The sequence below is a fragment of the Tamandua tetradactyla genome, chromosome 13 (genome assembly GCF_023851605.1).
Source record: "Tamandua tetradactyla isolate mTamTet1 chromosome 13, mTamTet1.pri, whole genome shotgun sequence".
Lineage (NCBI taxonomy): Eukaryota > Metazoa > Chordata > Mammalia > Pilosa > Myrmecophagidae > Tamandua > Tamandua tetradactyla.
Genome location: NC_135339.1, coordinates 74,689,708 through 74,711,463, shown reverse-complemented (window position 1 = coordinate 74,711,463; position 21,756 = coordinate 74,689,708). Strand labels below are relative to the sequence as shown.

The following is a 21,756-nucleotide window of genomic DNA, read 5'->3' as shown; positions in this document are numbered from 1 at the left end:
GGTTAAAATGAATTCTTTACTTTAAACAAATTCCTTTAGTATTGCTATTGTAGGTTTATAGGAAAAATAAGATATAAAAAGAATGCCTCCGGACAAAGTATGTTAGTCCTCATCTCCAATTTGGTGACATGACGGAAAAAAATCGTTCTGATATCAACAACCACTTTCGATCTACAGTATCCCAAAGACTACTTGGGCTCACTTTCATGTCATAACCAATTACTATTCGTGCAATTTAGGCTAAGCCCCTTGAGGGCAGGGTCTTTTTAAAGTTTTATACTCTATGCCCAATACTCTTCCCAGTGTTTAAAAAATAGCAGGCGTTAAAGAAATATTTGGTGAACAAACAAATGAATAATAGAAGGAAAACCTATGTCATTTTACAGGTACATTCTTTAGCAGAAAGATTCTTTATTATTCATCCTGTTTTCACGTGTCTCCAATGCTGAAAATCACAAGGATACTTTGCTTCAAGAATTCTCATCATTCATCATAAAACACAGGCTCCATGGAAATCCAGCCAGAGCCCAAACCTGGTGCCATATTTCTATTTCTCTTTTTCCATTTCAAAAGAAAAAGCTGTAGTTAATTCTAATTTTCCTGGGGGCAGAGGAAAGAGGAACTTTTTATGTGTCTGAAAGTATGGCACCCTCCCCCCTCCCCCCAGCCATCTGAGGACAGTTCCTCCCAGGAACACCTGTTTGCTCCAATTGAAGCCTGTCCAAATTGAGTCCTGGGGATCGGGAGCTTGCTCATCAAATGTCCCACCATTCTACAATATTTATTCTCCACCTGCCTGATGGTCATGATAGCTTGGGAATGCTCCAGCCAGGGAAAGCTGTTTCTTGGCCCTGACACCGCAGAGCTAACAGCAGCTAATGTTCACCCAGAAGCTGGTCTGTGTCCAGTTGCCCCAGAGTTCAAAAATGCCTCTTCTCTTCGGAGCCTTGGAGGCTCTGCAAAAGTTCTTAAGGAAAGGGAGGTAAATGAATTTTCACCTTTATGTCAATCTTTTGCAAAACCAAGTTATACTTTTCACTCTTTGTTTCTTAAATCTGATTTCTGGGTTTTCTACTCCTGTCCATAGTAAATAATTGTCCAGGAATAAAAATGAGGATTGCTAAATTAATTTCTCCAACAAGAAAACTGTTAAACCCCAGAAGGTAAGAAGCAATAAAAGTGATCTTAAACGCACATAATTTAATACTAAATTCAGGGAAGGGAAAAGATGCCCACGTCAAACTCCAATTATAATAGCGAAGTAATGTTTTATTAAAAAAAATTCTAACCATGAGAAAAATGTACATTTGAAAAGCTTATATAAAGCCTTATAAAATAAGAGACGTTTTATCTCCTCCAGATCCACGAGCTTGAAAATACTTTATCTATGCAATTTCAAGGCACATAAAAACCCCAGTGAATAAATAAAATGTTCTTTTTTTTTTCTTTATACAGAAGCTTTAAAAAATTATCCACATAAATAGCCTGGCCTTGAACAAACAGATTAAAAGACCTAAAAGGCTATGGCTTCAGATCATGTACACAGAATAGAAAATGAATGCTTTTCTTTATTGATTGGGCAAGTTTTCTAGTAACTAAATTTCTATAAACCCTTTTGATGAGGGTTTATAGAAAAAAAAATCAGTATTTTAAAATGAAACACATTTAAAAAAAATGCCACAACAACAACAAAAAAATTCAAATGCTCTGTCAACCTTCTTTGCATCCATTCATGAACCATATAGGGATATAGATGTCAACATGCAGCATAATTTCAAAGGCCATAAAGTTTTATAAATTTGTAATTTTAGTCAAGTGTACGAAAATTCTCATTCACTTTCTAAAATTGGGACACACCTTGTGTGTTGATTCAAAAGTATTATGCATCCAGAAAAGCCATGTTTTAATTCTGATCCAATCTTGTGGAGCAGCTGTTTCTTTTAATCCTGATTCAATAATGCATGCTGGAAACTTTTGATTAGATTATTTCCAGAGAGGTGTGGCACACCCAATTTCGGGTGTGACCTTTGATTAGATAGAGATGTGACTTCACCCATTCCAGGTAGATCTTGATAAGTTTTCTGGAATCCTTTAAAAGAGGAAACATTTTAGAGAGAGCCAGAAATGACAGAAGCATCAGAGCCGACAAAGAGAACAGATGCAGACACTTGGAGAACAGATGCTTCAGAGACAGACAAGAATGTTTGGAGATGCTTGGAGCCCGCCAGACCATGAGGTATTAAGCAAACCACAATCTGGAGAGAGCCAAGGGAGCCAAGAGATGAAGGCCAGCCCTGGAGAAGCAAAGAGAGGAACCCACATAGGAACAGAGTCTGAAAGTAGGAGAGCCCAGGAGCAAGGGACCAGCAGATGCCAGCCATGTGACTACCCAGTTGACAGAGGCGTTCGTAACCCATCGACCTTCCTTGAATTAAGATAGCTTTCTGTGGATGCCTTCGTTTGGACATTTTTATAGGCTCAGAACTGTAAACTTGTAACTTATTAAATTCCCCTTTTTGAAAGCTGTTCCAGGTCTGGTATACCGCATTCCGGCAGCTTGCAAACTAACACACCTAGTAAAAAAGGTTTTTCAGTTATTTACAGTAAGAAACTATTTGGGTGATTTTAAGCCTTTCTTATTTGCTTGGAGAATATCTTAAATGCCTTTGCAATCTTTTCTCCCAATTTCTCAATAAGCTTACATTTAAGGTAAAGCCAGAACTGAAGCTCCGGTATCATATTTACTTATGAGCAGATGAAATTACCAGTTGTTTGTTAACTTTCTCTGTATCTTCAGTACAGTTGCAGCCAAACATCTTTCTAGCACCACACTCCAGGAATGAAATTCTACTTCTGGGAACCACTGCCTTGAAGCTGTCATAAAAGTGAAGCTATATACCCCCTATGAGGTATAGGGGGGTATAAGAACTGGGCAGAAAGTTTCAGACCTGGTCACTTGCCATTTCCCCTGTCCAGTTTGACCATTCAGGCCCCAGGGAATTCTTCTCACCTTCCTTAGCATCTCTCATTTACCACATAGCATGAGTTACAATTTTTGCTGTTTCTTTAAAGGTATAATCCTAGGCTCCCAAATAGATTCCAAGCTACCCATTTTTGTGCTTACTGATGCTCTGATACCTAATATACTCCCATTTACACATTAAACATTGAACATTTGCTGCTGAAGATGCTGATACTGTTACTGCTAAGCCACCGCTAAGAATATAGCTTCTGTAGCTAAAACCAGGGTATTGGTCCAATTTTTGTCCCATCTTGGTGGAATGAACTAGTTGGTCAAGACTCAATAATATTACCAATTTCCTGGGGTCTTATGAAGATGTGAATGCATCTCACAAACTATAAAGCCCTACAGAAATATTGTTGTGACCATATTTAATGATTTATTTTTGATAAGTAGTCTGATTCCCCAAGGAAGGCATCTTTACATTATCAAGTTTCTTATTGAACTTTGTGGACAAATTCAAAATAAATATTTCTTGTAGGCCAATCTATTTCAAATGTACCTGAATATCAAAGTAATTAAATGATATTTAGCTAGGAAATTACACACAGTTATTTATCAGAACTTTCTCAACTTTGTTATTTCTCAACTTTGTTAGAGTCAGTGATAGACTCTTCAGAAAATTTTACGGAAATTTAATGTAATATATATATATATATTTTGAAACTGTCACTTTATTTGGGGCAGGAGAATTTTCCTTACATAAAGTCAATTCATGTTTTTAAACAACTTAGGACACAATATTCAAAAAGCAACATTGTTTTTTTTTTAGAAGGATCTTGCTTAAGTAGTTTTCTGCCCTTCTATCTTCTTCTTATTAATATTTGCTTTATAAATATATATATTCTCAGTTACACCCTTGAAATCAAGTCAGGTGAGTAAACTGCAATCTGTACTGAGATATCTAAGATCTGGAGGCTTCCTTTAGGTCATTTAAAATTCATATTAGCAGAGTGTCTTATAGAAACTGAAAATACAGATTAATCTAATATTTGCCTCTGGTTTGTCTTCTCAATGGTGTCCATAAGAAGGGCCTCACAATAAATTATATAAAGGTACAGTACATTGGTTGGAAATTATAAAAATCATTCTAAAAGTTAACAACGTATATTAAACAAACAAGTGGCTAGGGTATGCTTTAAATGATATAAAATATTAGTATGTCAAACATTTTCTTTCATTCATATTGCTTTTGGTCATACACTGAGCTGTAACAAACAGCCTGCATTCATTGTTTTTTTTTTCATTATTCCCCTAAATGGCACAAAGCAATGGCTTAAATGGTGGGGAAATGCTACTATTGAGAAAACATGGTACACTTAATGGAATATTTAAAGGATGATTTCCAGAAAGATGCATATACATAATTATACAGAAAACATTTCAGGTAACTCCAGTGGTTGAAGCCTACCCTCAATAGGAACCAGGGCGTATGGCTTGGCAGAGAGTATGTGGATTCATGAGAGCACTTGGGGACTGATTCAGACCCTTGTAGCTGATTTGGGAAATAAAAAGCTGACAGGATTTTCCCTCATCATAAAATCATTAAGTCATCAGAAGGACAGTACTGTGGCTTTCCCCTAGTAAACTCGATTGCACAGGAAATCAGGATGCTGTGCTTTCATAATCTCAAGCCCCTTCCACCTTCTTTTCAAAATTTTTCTAAAATTTACCATCCGGAATTTTCCCTATTGATATTCATACTTTAATTTTAAAGTTCGCATGTAATTTTGCGAGAGAAGTTACTAGCCTTTCTAAAAAAGGATATTGAGGTTTAAAACGTTTTTTAAAAATGATTATGTCTTTTATCATTTCAGCTTCCATCTTGTGAGAGAACGTTAGAGAGGATTTAAAATAAAAAAATGAAAACAAACTTAATTAAGACGAGCAAGGTGGCCAACATCTGCAATTTAAGGAATATTTTAATTAGACTTTTGGATAGTGAATATATTTCTTTACAATGTTTTTTTCCCCCAAAAAGCAAAGGATTTTTTTCTCAATACCTAGATGACAAATTCTCAAGATAAACACATTTGTTTCTTATTATGGCTTCCCTTGAAAACATTTCTGGGAAAGCACAATTCCCAGCCACTTACTTTGTTTACAACATACAAAACTGCTTGTGTGGTATAAATAGGAGTCTGTCCTTAAATGCTATTGAAAAATAAAACGCAACCATGAAAAGAAGCCATTTCTTGCCCTAAAGGTGGCTTAAAAAATTCTTAGCTACTTTAGGGACAGTATCAAGGCATAAATAATAATCATTAATTGCTGCATAATAATAAGACTAACTTGACAGGACAAAAAAACCCGAGATACATATTCAAAAAATGCCCTAAAAATTGTTAGCATTAGATGGTTTTCTACCCGGAGAGATTATGAAACCCCCTTTGTCCTCATGCATTTGTGATGTATATCTATAACTCCTTCTTGTTTGTGCAGATAAGACTTGCCTTGTCTCCCTAACTGCACTTTCAAAAGAAGATTCACAGTTGTTTGACTTTTGATCTGGGTGGCAGCTAGCTCGACCACCTGCACTGTGCATGAGCTGTTACTGAGCTGGCTTTGTCCCATCTTATAACACAGCGAGCCTTTTAAAATTGAGAACTGATGTGTGAATATACTAATTTACAATGTGAGCGTTCAAACAAAAAAATATGGTGGTGGTGCTGGTAGTGGTGGTGGCGGCAGTAGCAGAAAAGGAAGAAGGGGGAGATTTGTGAAGGGAGAAGCCCTGACACTCGATTTATAAAGTTCAGATATTGTTCACTGCCTCTAACATTAAATGAAACAGATGGCCAAAGGCCTCCCCTAGCTCACAATGGAGCAGACAGTGGTGTAATGGTGTGGGGGCCTGGAATTGTAAAATGTTGTTTGGTGATGGTATATGTTAATAAATAGCCATTTACAAGGGGGCTGAGGGCTCCATTACTTGTTTATAAGAAGGCCTAGGGCTCCTTGCTTGAATTAACAGCTCAAGGCTGCATTCAAAGAAGGCATTGATGGTGAAGGTAAAGTGTGCCCTTCATACTCCACATTGCATTAAAGAATGACATGTATCCTGGGGGAAAAAAGGAAAATCATAAAAGAAACGTAATTCAAATTGTAGCTCACAATCCAGGAAAATATTACATGCTTTTCTATTGTGATTAAATAATAGGCAAAAATATTCTTTTATGGCAGAGCTATTTATTTATCTTTGAATGGACACGCTTACATATAGCCAAAGTGCAATAAATAAAAATCTGTAGGGCTTCAACTTAATTAAACTCATGTGATTTTAGATAGCAATTTGGAAACTATACTTAGCCATCCTTCCAAAAAGTACTTAGTGACCAGTCCCAGACCAGGGTAACACAGCACTGTGCTAAACACAAAAGGTTCCTGACCACAGCAGCCTACAACCAAGAGAAAACAGGCTCTTGCTGAGGATCTTCACAGACACCAATCACAGGGAAAACGCATCCTTCCCTTCAGGGCAAGGGTGCTGCCAAGAGAACTGTCACCCCCACCTCCAGGTGCCATTTCATCAAGGGTCTATCTCAGTGTCAAGACAGTCCATGCTTGACCCAAACTAACAGTTCTTTTTGATTTGTAATCACTATGGATTTTCTGATTGTTTCCTGCTTTGCATTCAGGATAGAAAAATTTCACTCCGTCTAGGCATTTGTACAGGAATTCGTTAAAAGCACATATTTTGTTTGTACTAAAGTGATTCCCTGGCTTTGTTTCATTTTCTTTCGCTCCAATTTCCTCCTCTATTTCAGCTGATTGTACAATATTGTGGGAAGCTGCATGATATCCTTTTTGAGATGAGGCAGGGGATAAAAAAAGGTCTAGAGAAAATGAAGACATAGATGTTGTTCTTGTTTGCAAGCTGCCGGAATGCAAAAACCAGAAATGGAAAGGCTTTAAAGAGGGGGAATTTATTAAGTTGCTAGTTAACAGTTCTATGGCTGTGAAAATATCCAAATTAAAGCAAGGCTATGAAATGTCCAAATTAAGGCACCAAGGAAAGATACCTTGGTTAAGAAGGTCAATGTGGTTCAGGGTTTCTCTCTCAGCTGGAAAGGTACCTGGTGAGGTCTGTTAGCTTTCTCTCGTCATTTCATAAGCCTTCTTCCATAGCTTCCCCAGGACCCTGGCTGTTCTGTTGGTTCTGACAGTTCTGGTGGCTCTCAAGCTTCTTCCAAAACGGTTCCCTCTTTAAGGGCTCCAGTAAGCAACCCCACCTTGAATGGGTAGAGGTACATCTCCATGGAAACCATCTCATCAAAAACTACCACCCACAATTGGGTGGATCACACCTCCACGCAAACAATCAAAAAGCAATACTGGATGAGGATTAAAGAACATGGCTTTTCTGGGGTACACAACTGATTCAAACCAGATAGATGCTAATAACTATGGTATATGGAACAAAAGGTAGATGTTTAGGGCCTTGTGAGAAGTACAGAATACTATGAATGTCCAAAGATAGATGCTTTCTGGCTGGGAGACTGGTAAAGACTTGATAGAGATAGTGGCATTTCACCTGAGCTGCAGGGTACAGATAAAAATCCATATGGAACATTTCAAAGGTAACTTCTATTGTTTTTGCCTACCCAGTATGGATTTCCTTTCCTGGTAAAAGCCCTTGGATTCTTCTGAAGGAGCTATCTATGCCTTCCATATTCTCAGTCCATGTTCATTTCCTGCTGAGGAGTGTAGATGTGTTCCAGATCTAAAACATTAGCTCAAGGAGTTTTTATTGAACCAGAGCCAATTAGAACCAAAAAGACTATTCTACGATTTTTGTTAGAATAATTGGAAAGAAAAAAATTGCTATATTCCGTGGGTATTGCTGAGAGGGTTGGTCCAAACTTTATTTCCACAAGGAGAAACCTTGACCAAGGATGGAATTCACCCAGAAGAGAGGAGTTAAGAGAAAGAGCCAGACTCAATCCTGATGACATGGTTTAAAATCTTAGATACCTTTGTGTTTGAGGTTGCTTTTGCCCTGGGATTATTTAGTTACAGGAGATAATATGCTTCCTTTCTTTTTTAAACAAAACAAAACAAAACAAAACAGTTCGATCTGAGTTTCCATCACTTGCATCCTAAAAACTTCCAACTAATTAATATGGTGGGAAAGGGGGAACATTCCAGATGGAGGTAACAGGAAAATGCAAAGGTATAGAATTAGTAGAGTTAATGCTCATTTTGGAGATGGGAAAGAGTTATATTCAATGGGGACAAAGCGTCTACATGAAGGGAGTAGCAGAAAGCAGTGGCCTGCGGCTCATCTAATCTCATATTAGAGGACGTACTTGTGTTAGGAGGTGAAGGAGAACCACAAGGGGATTTCTAACCAGGGAAGAAACGGTACTAGTTTTGTACTTTCGAAGTAAAATTGGCCAATAATATCTAGAAGGACAAAAGAAGGGGGAAAGAGATACAGAGACCAACTAAAAGGCCCCCTTTCCTTAACAGTATGAATGAGAGGGAAAAAGTCCGAGCCTGGAGGGATGGCTCTGAGCATGGAGAGATGCGGCAATTCAAGAAACACTGATGAGTGAAAGTTCCTGAGTGGAGAGGAAGAATGGTGGCACCATTACAGAAACTGAGTACAGGGAAAGGTTGATGGGATTTTATGTTTTAAAATTTTAGTGACATTACTGCAGAAGTCTGTGAGTAGAGAAAGAAAATTTAAAAGCAGCAATTTTAAGTCCATGAACTTCAAATAACCATTCATTAGCATTTTAATTTAAACCTTTGCTCCCAACCTTTTTTTCAGTCTTGATGACGATGACGATCAACATTTCAACCTTTACGTAACCCTTATTACGTACCAGGCACTGCTGTGTGTGCTTTCCTTGTACTGAACCATCATAAGAATTATGAAGTAGGAACTATCATCATCCATGTTATACAGACCAGGAAATTGAGGCACAGACTGGTGAGGGTCTTGCCAAACGTTAATAACTACAGGTAGGCTGAGCCTACCTCTTATCCACAAAGGCATGTGCCTCCTGATGCATGCACAGAAATTTGATTTTCATTAAGGAAATGAAAAAAAAAGGATTTTTTTTTCTCCAAAGAGGATAAGGCTCCAGGTGATATCGAGTTAGATATGATATAAAAATGAGATTTCCTAACAGTGATATAAGTCAAACACTGCAGGTAAGGGAGATTATAGACTTTCCTGCTGCATGTTGTTGTTTTTTTGGTGCTAGTTAATGCCACACAGTCTATGCTCAAAAATAAAACAATTCTAAATAATTCCTTCAAATTACACTTATTTGGGATTCCTTACGTACACAGCAGCTTCAGCGTCTATATAGACCAAAGCAATTGCCTCCTGGTCCATCGTAAAAAGTGGGACCTGGCAGGGTTTGCTCATTGCTTTCCAGAACAATTGTTGGCCCATCCAGTACGTTTCTCTTCTCTACGAAGAAAGGTAACAGCCCAGCACAACAGGAGAGACAGAGGCTGTGGAATCAGACTGCTTATGTATAACCAGCTGATATTTAATAACTTCCCCAGTTTCTTAAAATGAAAGTAATAATACCTGCCTTACAGAGCCATCATGAAGATTACATAAGATACTATATATCAAGTGATTATGATAGTGCCTGCTACCTTGGAAGTATTAGTGAGTGGTAGGTAGCAGGTTTTTTTTCGTTTGTTTGTGCTATTGTTATTAAAGGACACAGTATAGTATAATATAACAGTTCTTAAAATTATGGCTTCCCCAGACCCATAAAATGTATGAGTGTATGTGTGCGTGGGGGGAGGTGGGGGGAGGGGAGTAGTAGTGGGGGGAAGGGCCAGTTAGGAAGACTAGCATATGATGGCCAGATTTAGTATTTCCAAGTATTTATTTTTCCATTTACACTAACAATTGACTATCTTAAGGAAATGTTTTACTGCCACAATTATTTCACACAAGAAATGGAAGTATAACACAGATACCATAAAACAATAACACACAGCATAATGGAAACTCACCACTTAGTCTTTACTCTTTTCATTTTGCCATTAACTAGCAAAACTGGCCCGGATCTGCATACTGGCATTTGGGAACCTTTATGCAGTGAGTTCAAAAGGGTGATCCAAGTTCATATTCTGATTCTGCTCCTTTCTGGCTAAGTGAGTCCAGATAGTTTACCTAATTTCACTAAGGGTAAACTAAGGGTAGTTATCCTCCTCTCTAAAATGGCAGGGAGGTGGGGGGATAATGCTGCTTCCTTCAAAGGGTCCTCAACGAGTCAATCAGGTAATGTGTGTAAAGCCCAGTTCAGGGCTGGACATGCACTCAGGGGTCAGTCAGTGCAGCTGCGGTAGTTACTATTGGTATGTGACTTTAGACACAAGGTGAAATTCTATGTATAAAGGGCAAGAATGTTAATAAATAGGAACATATGCAAGGAAATTCATAATTGTTTTTTAATTTGGTAAAAAGATCACCCATGTGGGCCTTGAAGAAGTCAAAGGACAAAGGCAATGAGTGAAGTGTAAAATAATAAACTTACTCAAAAAAGACCAAGACTAAAACAAATTTTCTTCTTTCTGTAACATCATTCTAGTTCAGATTCTAAATGTTAAGTCTAAAGACTCTGAGGCAAATTCAACCATTTTATTCTGAAAGAATAAGCATCTTGATTAAAAGCTGAAAAATATCTTCAGAGTTGAAGATTTTGCTACACTGATTTCATGTTAGCGCCCAAGTTCACATTGAAAAGAACCACTAAAAGAGGCCAAGAAAGAGGAATGAGATAAACAGAGAAAGGTGAAAATGTAGAAGTAAGGTTCTGTAGAAGATACACTTTTCGGTGCATAAAAATCGAGAGTAAAATCTCAAGGACTATTTTTTCACAAATCATGAAAACTCTCTAGTGTTGAATCTTCAGACAGTGTAGTAAGAACAATTAAAATATAACAAAATGAGAAAAAACCCCCACATTTTTAAAAGAAACTGTAAAAGCATCCAGTCATGATATAGTTATTTAAGAACAGGCTGGTTTATTAAAAACATTTATTTCTATAGCTTACAGATCTTTCATTGGTATTTCTGATATTCTTATCCTTAGGAATCATTCTGACAGTATATTTAAGTTTTCCAGATGTTTTATCTGTCATTCTACCAAAGTAACACATGTTTAAAATGTAAAATGTAATAGAAATAATAGGTAACAGTCCTCCAAGTGACTCAGAAGTAGCTCCAACAAAAATATAAGTATTAAATAATATTGTGTGACTAGGAATAGAGTTAGCTGGGCCAACTGCATTTAATCTTATCTGCTTTGTTTACATTACAAATGACTTCTCAGTGGTTACATGCTAAAGAAGTCAGTACGTGCATGCTGGTCGGGTAAACAAAACTGACTTTGTAAAAAGATTTTTTTTGATTTGTGGAAATAGTTGGGACAAATACAGGTAGAGTGTAAGAGAAGAAATTATTTGATATTAAGATCATCCTACAGAAAAGAAGTTTTTAAAAATATATATGCCATTTTTTTAAATAAGCCCTTTGTCAGCAATCATACAGTCAATGAGCAACATACAGGTATAACATTTTCTTCAAATTTATTTTAATGGAGTTCTTAAATTATAACTTTGTTATATCCCTGTGAAACCCTCAGATTTTGGCAGAAACAAATATACTATTTCTGGTAAACTGTTAACTCTTCAGAGGTAAAAAGGAAAAGAATCACAATTTCCTTTCTCCTGACTAAGAATCTTGAAAATCATTTTTTTTGTTTATGTTTTTTTAATTTAAAAAATTCTTATTTTAGTAACATATATACAGCCTAAAATTTCCCCTTAAAACCACATTCAAAGATAGAATTCAGTGCTGTTACTTATGTTCACTATATTGTGCCCTCACTACCATCCACTGTCAAAATTTTTCTGTTGTTCCAATAGATACTGTACATTTTAAGCCTTAAACTCCCTATTCACTGCCCCACCCCATCCCCTGGAGATCTCTATCTAGATTCTGACTCTGAGTTTGCTTATTCTCATTATTTCATATCAATGAGATCATACAATAATTGTAGTTTTGTGTCTGGCTTTTCCCTCAACCTGATGTCTTCAGGGTTCAGCCATACTGCTACAGGTATCCGAATGTCATTCCTTTTTAGGGCCGCATTATATTCCATTGTGCATCTGTATCACATTTTGTTTATTCATTTATCAGGTGATGGATTCTTGGGTTGCATGAAAATCCATTTTTATTGGATTGCCACCACTATTTAATCTAATAAGATTTTTCAGAAAATGCACAGAAAAAATACACATACACACACAAACATGCATGCATATGCATATATATGGAGAGTAACATTTAAGCCTCTCAGTGATAGTGTTGACACTTTAAGACAACCAATTATAAAAAATATGTTGTGAAAGTCAATGAAAAATCCATTTCTTTGGCCCCATTTACCAAATGAATGGTTATTTGTTTCACGACCATATTCACTATTATCTGAATGCTACTTTATTTAAAACTCTGCCTATAGGATCAGAAAATGAACAATTTGTCCCTTGGTAAGCTCTCCTTCATATGTTAAGGCAGAAGAAAAATTACTTTACAGAAATTCACCTATATCTGCATTATGATGTCAAGTTGTACTATTAAAAATTTTGAACGGCCCAATTTTCTCCTTTATTTTCTTTCTTTTGGTGATATAGTGTAGTTACATGAAGAATTCACTTAATTATTATTTTTAGGTTGAAATAATTGCTTATCTCACTAAATTAGAGGTGTCTCAATATTTCCCACAGTTGAGTTCTTTCCAAAACCGGTATTATGATTCCATAAATCATCTTCTATTTCCCTAATTTTTTTTCAAGCACTTTAGTTTTAGAGCTATTTAAATCATACTCTCTACTGGTTATTTGTTTTTTTGGTGTTCCTTTTAATTATCAGCAGGATTAGCTGCAATTGCAGAATCTCCAATTGTTTCCTTGAGAAATAAATCATTTTGTGAAATTCCATAGAATTTTCTTAACTTTTTATTTTGAAATAACTTCAAACTTACAGCATAGTTGCAAAAAATAATACAAACCAAAATAGGGAACTCTAACATACCCACCCCAATACCTGAAACCTACCAACTTTGAACATTTTGCCAGATTTGCCATATCACTACATTTATCCATCTATCTCTGTATCTGTCCCCCATTCTCTCCCTACCTACCCACCAACCGACTCATCTGTCCACCTGTCTGTTTATCTATTTATCTATCTATTTTCTAAAAATTTGAGAGTAGGTTGTATACATTATGCTTTGTAAATATTTAATACTTCAATGTGTATATCCTAAGAACAAAGATCTCCATCTACACAACCACACCAAGTGCAATTATCAAATTAAAAAATTTTAACACTCATATAAAGTCTATATTCCAATTTTTCCATGTCCCAATATTTGTCCTTTTGGGCATTTTATCCTCCACTATTAGATCCAGTCCAGGATTATATACTGCGTTTAATTGTCATTGTTTCCTTAGTCATTTTTTGAAAAATTATGGGGCAGGTATAACACAAAATTTCCCACTGCAACCACTCCCAAAGAAATCATTCAGTGTGATTAATCACATTCATAATATTGTGCTTCCCTCACCACCACTCATTACCAGAACTTTCTCATTACCCCAAACAGAAACACTACACCCATTTCGTATTAACTTCCCATCCTCCCCATGACCCCCACCAGTAACCTATACTTTACTTTCTCTATTAATTTGTACAATTTATTTCATATAAGTGGAATCATACAATATTTGTTCCTTTATCTCACTTATTTCACTCAGCATGATGTCTTCAAGGTTTAGCTGTTTAGTAACATGTATCAGAACTTGATTCCTTTTAAGGGTTGAGTAATATTCAATTGCATGCATATACCACACTTTGTTTATCCATTCCTCTGCTGATGAACCTTTGTGTTGCTTCCACCTTCTGGCAGCTGTGAATAATATTACTATGAACTTCAGTGTACAAATACCTTTTTGAGTCCTTGCTTGCAATGCTTTCCACTATATACCTAGAAGTAGGATTGCCAGGTCATGTGGCAGTACTATGTTTAATTTTTTGAGAGACCACTAAACCATTTTTCACAACTGTTGCAACATTTTACATTTCCACCAATAAAATGCTAAGGTTCCTACTTCTCTGCATCCTCAACAGTACTTGCTGTTTTCCTTTTTTTAAATAAAAGTCATTCCAGTGGGTGTGAGGTGGTATCTCATTGTGCTTTGATTTGCATTTCCTTAATGGCTAATGATGCTGAATATTTTTGCATGAACTTTTTGACCATTCATATGTATTCTTTGGAGAAATCTCTGTCCTCTGTCCACTGTTTAACTGGCTTGTCTTTTGTTATTGAATTGTAGGAATTCTTTATGTATTTTGGATATTAAACCTTTACCACCTTTACCAGATATATGGGTTTCACATATTTTCTCCCATTCTGTTAGCTGTCTTCCCATAACATTTTAAATGCACACATTCTCTTTCTGATTAGACTGAAGCACACTGAAGCAAGGATCAAATTGGTTTCACTTTAGGATTTCCAAGTAGGCTTGGTGTATAGGCATTAGCTATATGAATAAGAGAAAGGAAGGAAGGATGGAGGGAAGGAAGAAAGGAAATCAATTTTTAATCTTCACTTGAAGTTCATACAAAGACTCAAAAGCATGAATGGAAGATGATTATTTAGTGGACGCTGGATTTTATAAATTTTTTTTATGCTTGCTCATTTTTATCTTTCCATTTGCTTTTAGTCAGTCTTACAGATGACCATGGGGACACATATACAGACTTTGACACTGATGAAACATTGGTTTCACCACCCGTTTGCACAATAGATGATCACTACAGGTCAAATGCCCCAAATGAGGCCCATGCTATGCCACTTCTGCTCATTTCACAAATTTAAAAACAATCTAATTTTAAAACTTAAAAAACAATCAGTAACTTTTCTTTGAAATAAAATAATTCCTTGGTTTGGCATATTCTCGAATATTTAATCCTCTCTAATTCTCAGTCACACAGACTTTATCACATGACAATACCCAAAAAAGTCATTCATTTCTTTTACACATTTGTGAAGGCAAAAGGATACAGTTCAATATAACTTTTCTTAAATCAGAAGCACCTGTTGATACATGATGTAAGGCTGCAACTATGATAAGGATAAGAGTAAGAATATAGCTTTTCTGTCTGAAATGAAACCTAACCAGTGCTGGAAGCTAATGCCATGTGAACTAAAGGGATGTAACACAGGAAGCACAACTTGAGTATTTAATTAAAACCCTTGATAAATAAAAACTGGTTCCATATCCCTGGAGACTGCTTTTCCAGGAGATAACCAAAGATAATGAAGTAAATAGGTTGGTAAAATGTTTTTGCCTTTTCCTGAGTCCAAAATAAATTGTGTATCACGTGGCACAGTAATTTGAAACTAAAACAAAACCGTCATCTGCATTTGGTTCTAAAAGGTCCAAATAGGTAACAGCATTGATTAAAAGTGTTTGGATACCTTGGCTGATACCAACATTCCAGCTGCACAGGTAAAAGACAATGCTATACATATGCCCAGGTGGACTTAAGAGTCTTTGGCTTATAGCAAACTGATGTCCACCTGGGGATTTTTACTTTTGTTCATACTCAAGACACATCCCAAAAGGAGATGAGTCAGTGATTGACTGGGTTTGCCTACAAAGAGAACCCCAAGTAGATTTCACCAGAGTCAATTTCTTCTGTAGGCTTATGAAACAACCACGTTACCATGATTTGCCTACAGAGAGCTCAGTCAAAGGATGGAGAAGTTGTTTTGTGTTTCACCCTCTCTAAATGACTTGCAAATTTATTCAAACACAATATGAGGAGATGCTTTATTTGTTGAAATAACTGTCTGCAGTGTCCTACACAAAAGGTTGAGATACATCAAGCAGAAACATGGACAGAAATACATTGGTTTAGAAACTCATAAATCCTTATTTGAATCTGCCAACCTGAAAGCCACGGAGAGCCCTAAGAAACTATTTTTCCTAAATGCTACATCTGATTAAGCCATACCATTAAATGACAGCTGAACTTTAACATTAATATGATATTATTTAAATAACCACATGATTTTTTTTACACTAAAAATGATGAATGATTTCTGGACAGCTCAATTGACATAAAGCAGGAGGACTCTTTAATGAGATTTGACAATATGGAGACATAAGCAGAATGTTCGTTACAGCTCACGTCGCAGAGGCCCTCCCAGGGAAGGAACAGAAGTTTTTTCCTCCCCCCCTGCCCCCTTTTATTGTCTATAGGCACTGAAGCATTCCTTTCAATCCGTCACTTCCTTTCTCTGTGGATTTTGAGTTTTCCTTATGTCATTTACATATTACTCTTAATCAGTGAATCTGGTGCTTACAATACTGAGTGGGACGGTGTGTCTAGAAAATGGAAGGGCAATGTGGAATTTGGTCAACCTTGGCTGAAGAATGTTCTGGGAACTTCAGGTTGGATGCTAATAAGGCTAATAGAGAAATCGCATCAGCCTTGAAGATAAAATGAGTACACATTTGATTGGTTCTTATGCAATACACGTCTAACACAGCAATCATAATTTTAGCAAATTATTGCATATGGAAACAAAACCAGAGAAGACTTTAGTTCTTTTAATACAGTTGCCTGTATAGCATCAACTTTAAAATTCCAATTAAGCTATCTTAGAGGCAATTTCTAATATTCTCATTTGCTTTTCTATCACAGTTCTGATGTGAAGTCATACTAGAGGATACTCTTTATTTTGTAGATCCTAAATGTAAAATCATTCCACGCTGAATATACTTAAGTAAAAAATGACTCCGATTTTTAGAACAATGAAAACACTTTTCATTCCTCTCCAAAAAAAGAAAAAAAGACAGAACATAGAATATTACCTACATTAATTCTCTTATCCTTTCACACCATCATGAATATTTTCTATCAATCAAAGGCTGGTTACACAAACAAAATAGTAATATTTGTTAAGACATGTGAATTCAATCCCTAAAGTATCTGCATTTTAAAAATCACCTTTAAGTATAGATAAAATGGAAATGTTTCCCCAAACACCATCTCATAAAAGAAAAAAAAAATGAAAACAAGGAAACAGAGCAAAGCTCTGTACAGCATTAATGTTCTTATGGCATTAATGCTACAAAAAGGAGGCAACGAAAATAGAAAATAAAATCAGTCTGTTCCTGCCATGAGGCCTTCCTCAGGCTATGAAGAAATACTTATATATCTAACTCTAACGTTTTTTGTATCACTTGAAGTAACCCCCCAGTTTCAACCTTCTCTCTGATCTGAACAAACAAGTCCAAACAAGAGTTAATATCTGTATCCTGCCATTTCAAAACAGTCCTGACACAGGGACTAAGAGCAGAAGCTCGCATGCCTGTAAAATGCCCAGCTGCATTTAAAATAAGACAGAGAGGGCAGGCCACAGTGGCTCAGCAGGCAAGAACACTTGCCCGCCATGCCAGAGGACCTGGGTTCGATTCCCGGTGCCTGCCCATGTAAAAAAATAAAAAATAAAAAAAATAAAATAAAATAAGACGGAGAGATAAAGAGAGGGAGAGAGAGAAAGAGAGAGAGAATAAGAGATAAGGGAAGATAGGTCCCTACCTTGCTCTTACCTTCGTAACATCCCTGTCAGAACCCTGGAGCTTTTCCCCAAGTTAGCATCTGTTTCCCGAAGCTAGAAGAGAAAAGCAGCATTAAAAACAAAACAAAACTTCATGCAATTCAATTATTTTTAAAGTGCACTGGCAAGCAAAAATTTTCTTTCACGATAGAAAATCCAAATAGTTAAAAACAAAAAAGCTCAGATACACTAAAATAAGTAGATTTTGATACCTATACAAACTCCAAAAATTCTTACATTCAGAAAATTGCATGTGAAAGATAATCCCGGGGGGCTTTAAACTGGATACTTGAACTGGATATAAAAGCAAATGTCTCACAGGCTCACAGTTTATATAGATCTGATAGTTAATCTCCAATTTACAAGTGTGCAAAGTCTTAAGAACATAAATAGAAACAAAATGAACTCAGGGAAGATGAGACATAGATCTTTTCACAGCTTTTGCTCTGAAAGACCTTACACACTCTAAAATCTCCCTCAATAACCTCTTTGTAGCTATAGAGCTCAGTAAAATATCCACCTGGGGGCATTCCAGGATCAGATATAAAGGAAGAATTTTTTTTTCTCTATCCCATACTCTTTCTCTTCCTCTCTCCAGACTACAACCCTTCATTACCCTACCTATTTTTATACATTCTTACATCTACCTAATTGTTACTGACTATGCCTGTGCCAAAGATTTTATTTGCTGCCTTAATGTTTGCTGAATTTGTGAAAAGTCTTACTCTATCACGTGCTCGCTGTATCTTCTCTCTGTCATGACTGAGGTTTTCCAACATCTCCTGGCCAATTTGCTCTATGAAAAAGAAAATTTGAATAAGGAAAGACAACTTTCTTGCATGTGAAAATAAACTTCAGAAGTATCAACATGACAATGGGTGCAGAAATAATGTTAAAGAAGGTGCATTATATAAAGGCATTTCAATTCATGCATTTAAAAAATATAAAAAGCTATTGCTTTTCCTATGTATTCTAAGTATGATAGGGTGTGACGTATAATTTGACCTATAATCATGACCATCGTGGCAACAATGACTTGAATTAGACATGATATGACTTGTGCAAGGCCACTCCCAGCAAAATTAACAGCAAAGCTGTAAGAGAGTCCAGGCACACTGTGTTTCCATTATTTTATCATCATGGAATTTCTTTGTTTTTTGCAGGTTACAAATAATGTTGATGATTCTGCTCTACCATCCCACTTTATTACAAATCCGTTTGCATATGAAAGTCAATCTCCATTTAGGAAAATGTCAATTTTAATGTATTCGCCTCATATAAGTAACCCTCACACTCTGAACTACTGCAGCTAATTGGTAGTGGAACTGTCTCTAGGCTTCTGCTCTCTTAGCACAAGAGCTAGGTTAGTGTTATCAGCTACTGCTGGTACTTGAATAGTTGAGAAGAGTACAAGCTGGAGAAAGTGTTTTTATCCCCAAACCTCCAAACACTTATAATGGGATAGGCAGATGAGAACATTCGTTAAAAAGCCATACTGCTGAGTTCCAATGAGATTTTCCCCTGCCATGATCATTTCATTGGGTCGACACACTGGTCAGCATCTCCTGTGACTGCATGCCCTTTTTCAAAGTAGTAGGTCTGCCCTGATCTGACAAATATTCAGTGCCCTGGATAAAATTTCTTTAGACTCACTCTCCATCATCTGGGAGGTGCCATCTTCTATACGAAAAAAAAAAAAAGATAATCTGCCTCTCTCTTAATTGTGGCAACCTATCTACCTTATTCTATATCCCTCTCACTCCCATCTACTATTGTCTCTTTGCACAACCTGTAACTATCAATTGTGTCTGGTATAACTATAGAAAAATTTAGTAAGTAGCTACCATAATAATTTAATTAAGACATTAAAATTCACCATGGTAATTATTTGGCTTATGTATGGCCAACTGATAAATTTTTCGTTTTGCCTTTTTTTTTTTCTTTCATTTCAAAAATGGTGATGATAATAGTATTATATCACGGGGTTGTTACAAGGGTTAAATAAGATAATTTGGTTAAAATATTTAATTTAGCACAGTGACTTGCCCATAACAACAATAAGAATTTATTGAATGATGACTGATTTTTTTTAAAGTAGACTATTATGACCTTGATCACTCATATCTTAGGTCTGTCTTAACACACTTGAACTGCAATTTTCTTTACATATAAAGTAGAATAAAATATCTGTTATACCTTTTGTACAAAATTGTTATGACCAAATGAGATCACCTAAGTGAAAATACTTTAATAAAAATCAATGCATTCAATAAATTCCTACTGAGTCCCTATTCTGTGTCAGGTGTAGATGTTGAGGATATGTCAGTAAGTGAGCTCAAGCCCTACCACTCAGAGAATGTCCAGGCTAGAACTGAAGATTTAGCAAAGAGCAACTGTTAGCAGAGTTGCATGTCATGGCACATCAGAAAAAGGACACTATACTCCTTTCATAATAGAAAATACAAATAATAAAAATGCTTAAATATACTAATATATATTTTTGACACCTGTACTAACTCTGAAAATTCTCACCCAGTATAGTATTTTCCAGGTACAGTACCAATCTTACATTTACATTGGCTTTATTATTAATATCATACAATATATAAAAAACATTTTTTATTGCGAAAAATAACATATATATAAAGAAAAGAAAGAAAAAGCAATAATTTTCGAAGTACACTTCAACAAGTAGTTACAGAACAGATTTCAGAGTTTGTTATGGGTTACCATTCCACTATTTCAATTTATCCTTCTAACTGCTCCAGAACACTGGAGGCTAAAATAAATACCAACATAGCAATTCAGCAGTCATACTCATTTGTTAAAGCTAGTCTCTCTGCTATACCTTTTCCTTCTCCTTTGATCCTTTTTCCAATCTATAGGGATCTTTAGGCAATGCCTGTTCTGACTTTTTCCTGTTGAGAAGGGGTGTCAAAACTAAAGGATAGGGGGATGTAATTTGCTGATAAACTCGGAGAAGTTGGTCCCTTTGGGTTTCAGAATTTATCTGGCTTAGGAACCCCCTGGAAATTATACATTCCAGGAAAGCAAATATAGTGCATGAAAACTTTCAGAGTCTCAGTTCAAGCCCTAGGTGTTCTTAAGAGTTAAAAGGAGTGATGTTGATTGGGGTTTAGCAAACCATGGCAATGAGCACTGAAGCTTGCATAAGAGTAGCCTCCAGAATAGCCTCTTGGCTCTATTTGATCTCTCTTAGCCTCTGATGCCTTATTTTATTACACTTCTTATCCCCTTTAAGGTCAGGAAGGTCTTGTGGATCCCATGGTGCCAGAGCTAGACACATCCTCAGGAGTCACACCCCCACTTTGCTAGGGAGACTTCACCCTTGAATGTCATGTCCAACGTAGTGGGGAGGGTAATAATTTTTCTTGCAGAGTTGGGCAGAGAGAGAGAGAGAGAGAGAGAGAGACAGACAAACACAGAGACAGAGACATAGAGAGAGAGAGAGAGAGAGAGAGGTGACATTTGAGCAACAAAAGAGGTTTCCTGGAAGCAACTCTTAATTCTTGTTATAGGTAGTCTTAGCTTTTCCACTACAGAAATAAATTTAATAAAGGTAAGCCTCAAAATCAAGGGCTTGCCCTACTTTCTTGGGATCCCCAAAGGGTGAGAGGGTACCCAGGCTTTCCCAGATGGGAAAGTTTAATATTTCCACATAAAAACATTTTTTCCTTTAGACCCTCAAGAGACTCCACCAATACTTTTTAATTATCAGCCCACCATAGTCTGAGAGTATCCTGGTATTACATTAAGCTACATAGAATTACAAGGTCTCATTTCCAATCTGGACTCCAGGAGTTTGGGTTGTTTAACTGAGACATCCAGATAGGTTGATTTAGATTGTGTGTTACAGAAAATTTAGGCTCTAGACAATAAACCTCTCTGCTTTTGGTCTCATACAGTAGATGAAGGTCTAGAGTACATACACTATCATCTTTTACCCTCTTTTCTGATTTACCTTAGTCCCAGCCAGATTGGCTTTTTATTTTTTGGGTGCATAGTCCAGGAATCGAACCTGGGTCTCCCCACATG

General features: G+C 36.4%; 1 protein-coding gene across 10 annotated transcripts in view; it reads right to left on the bottom strand.

Annotated features, from left to right (window-relative positions):
• VTI1A (vesicle transport through interaction with t-SNAREs 1A) overlaps positions 1-21,756 on the bottom strand; it is a 380,272-nt gene that overhangs the window by 125,659 nt on the left and 232,857 nt on the right. For 7 of the 10 annotated variants that reach the window (XR_013161750.1, XR_013161751.1, XM_077126035.1 and 4 more), the window contains 2 exons: positions 18,426-18,496; positions 17,693-17,754 (listed from right to left, as the gene is read on the bottom strand). Coding sequence is in view for 8 of the 10 variants with exons in the window: in XM_077126035.1 (XP_076982150.1) it covers positions 17,693-17,754; positions 18,426-18,496 (133 nt within the window). In the remaining 2 variants the exon portion in view is untranslated. Of the gene's footprint in view, positions 1-13,735; positions 16,568-17,681; positions 17,755-18,425; positions 18,497-21,756 lie in introns of those variants that run through there. The other 3 variants (XM_077126038.1, XM_077126040.1, XM_077126037.1) reach the window with 2 other exon arrangements.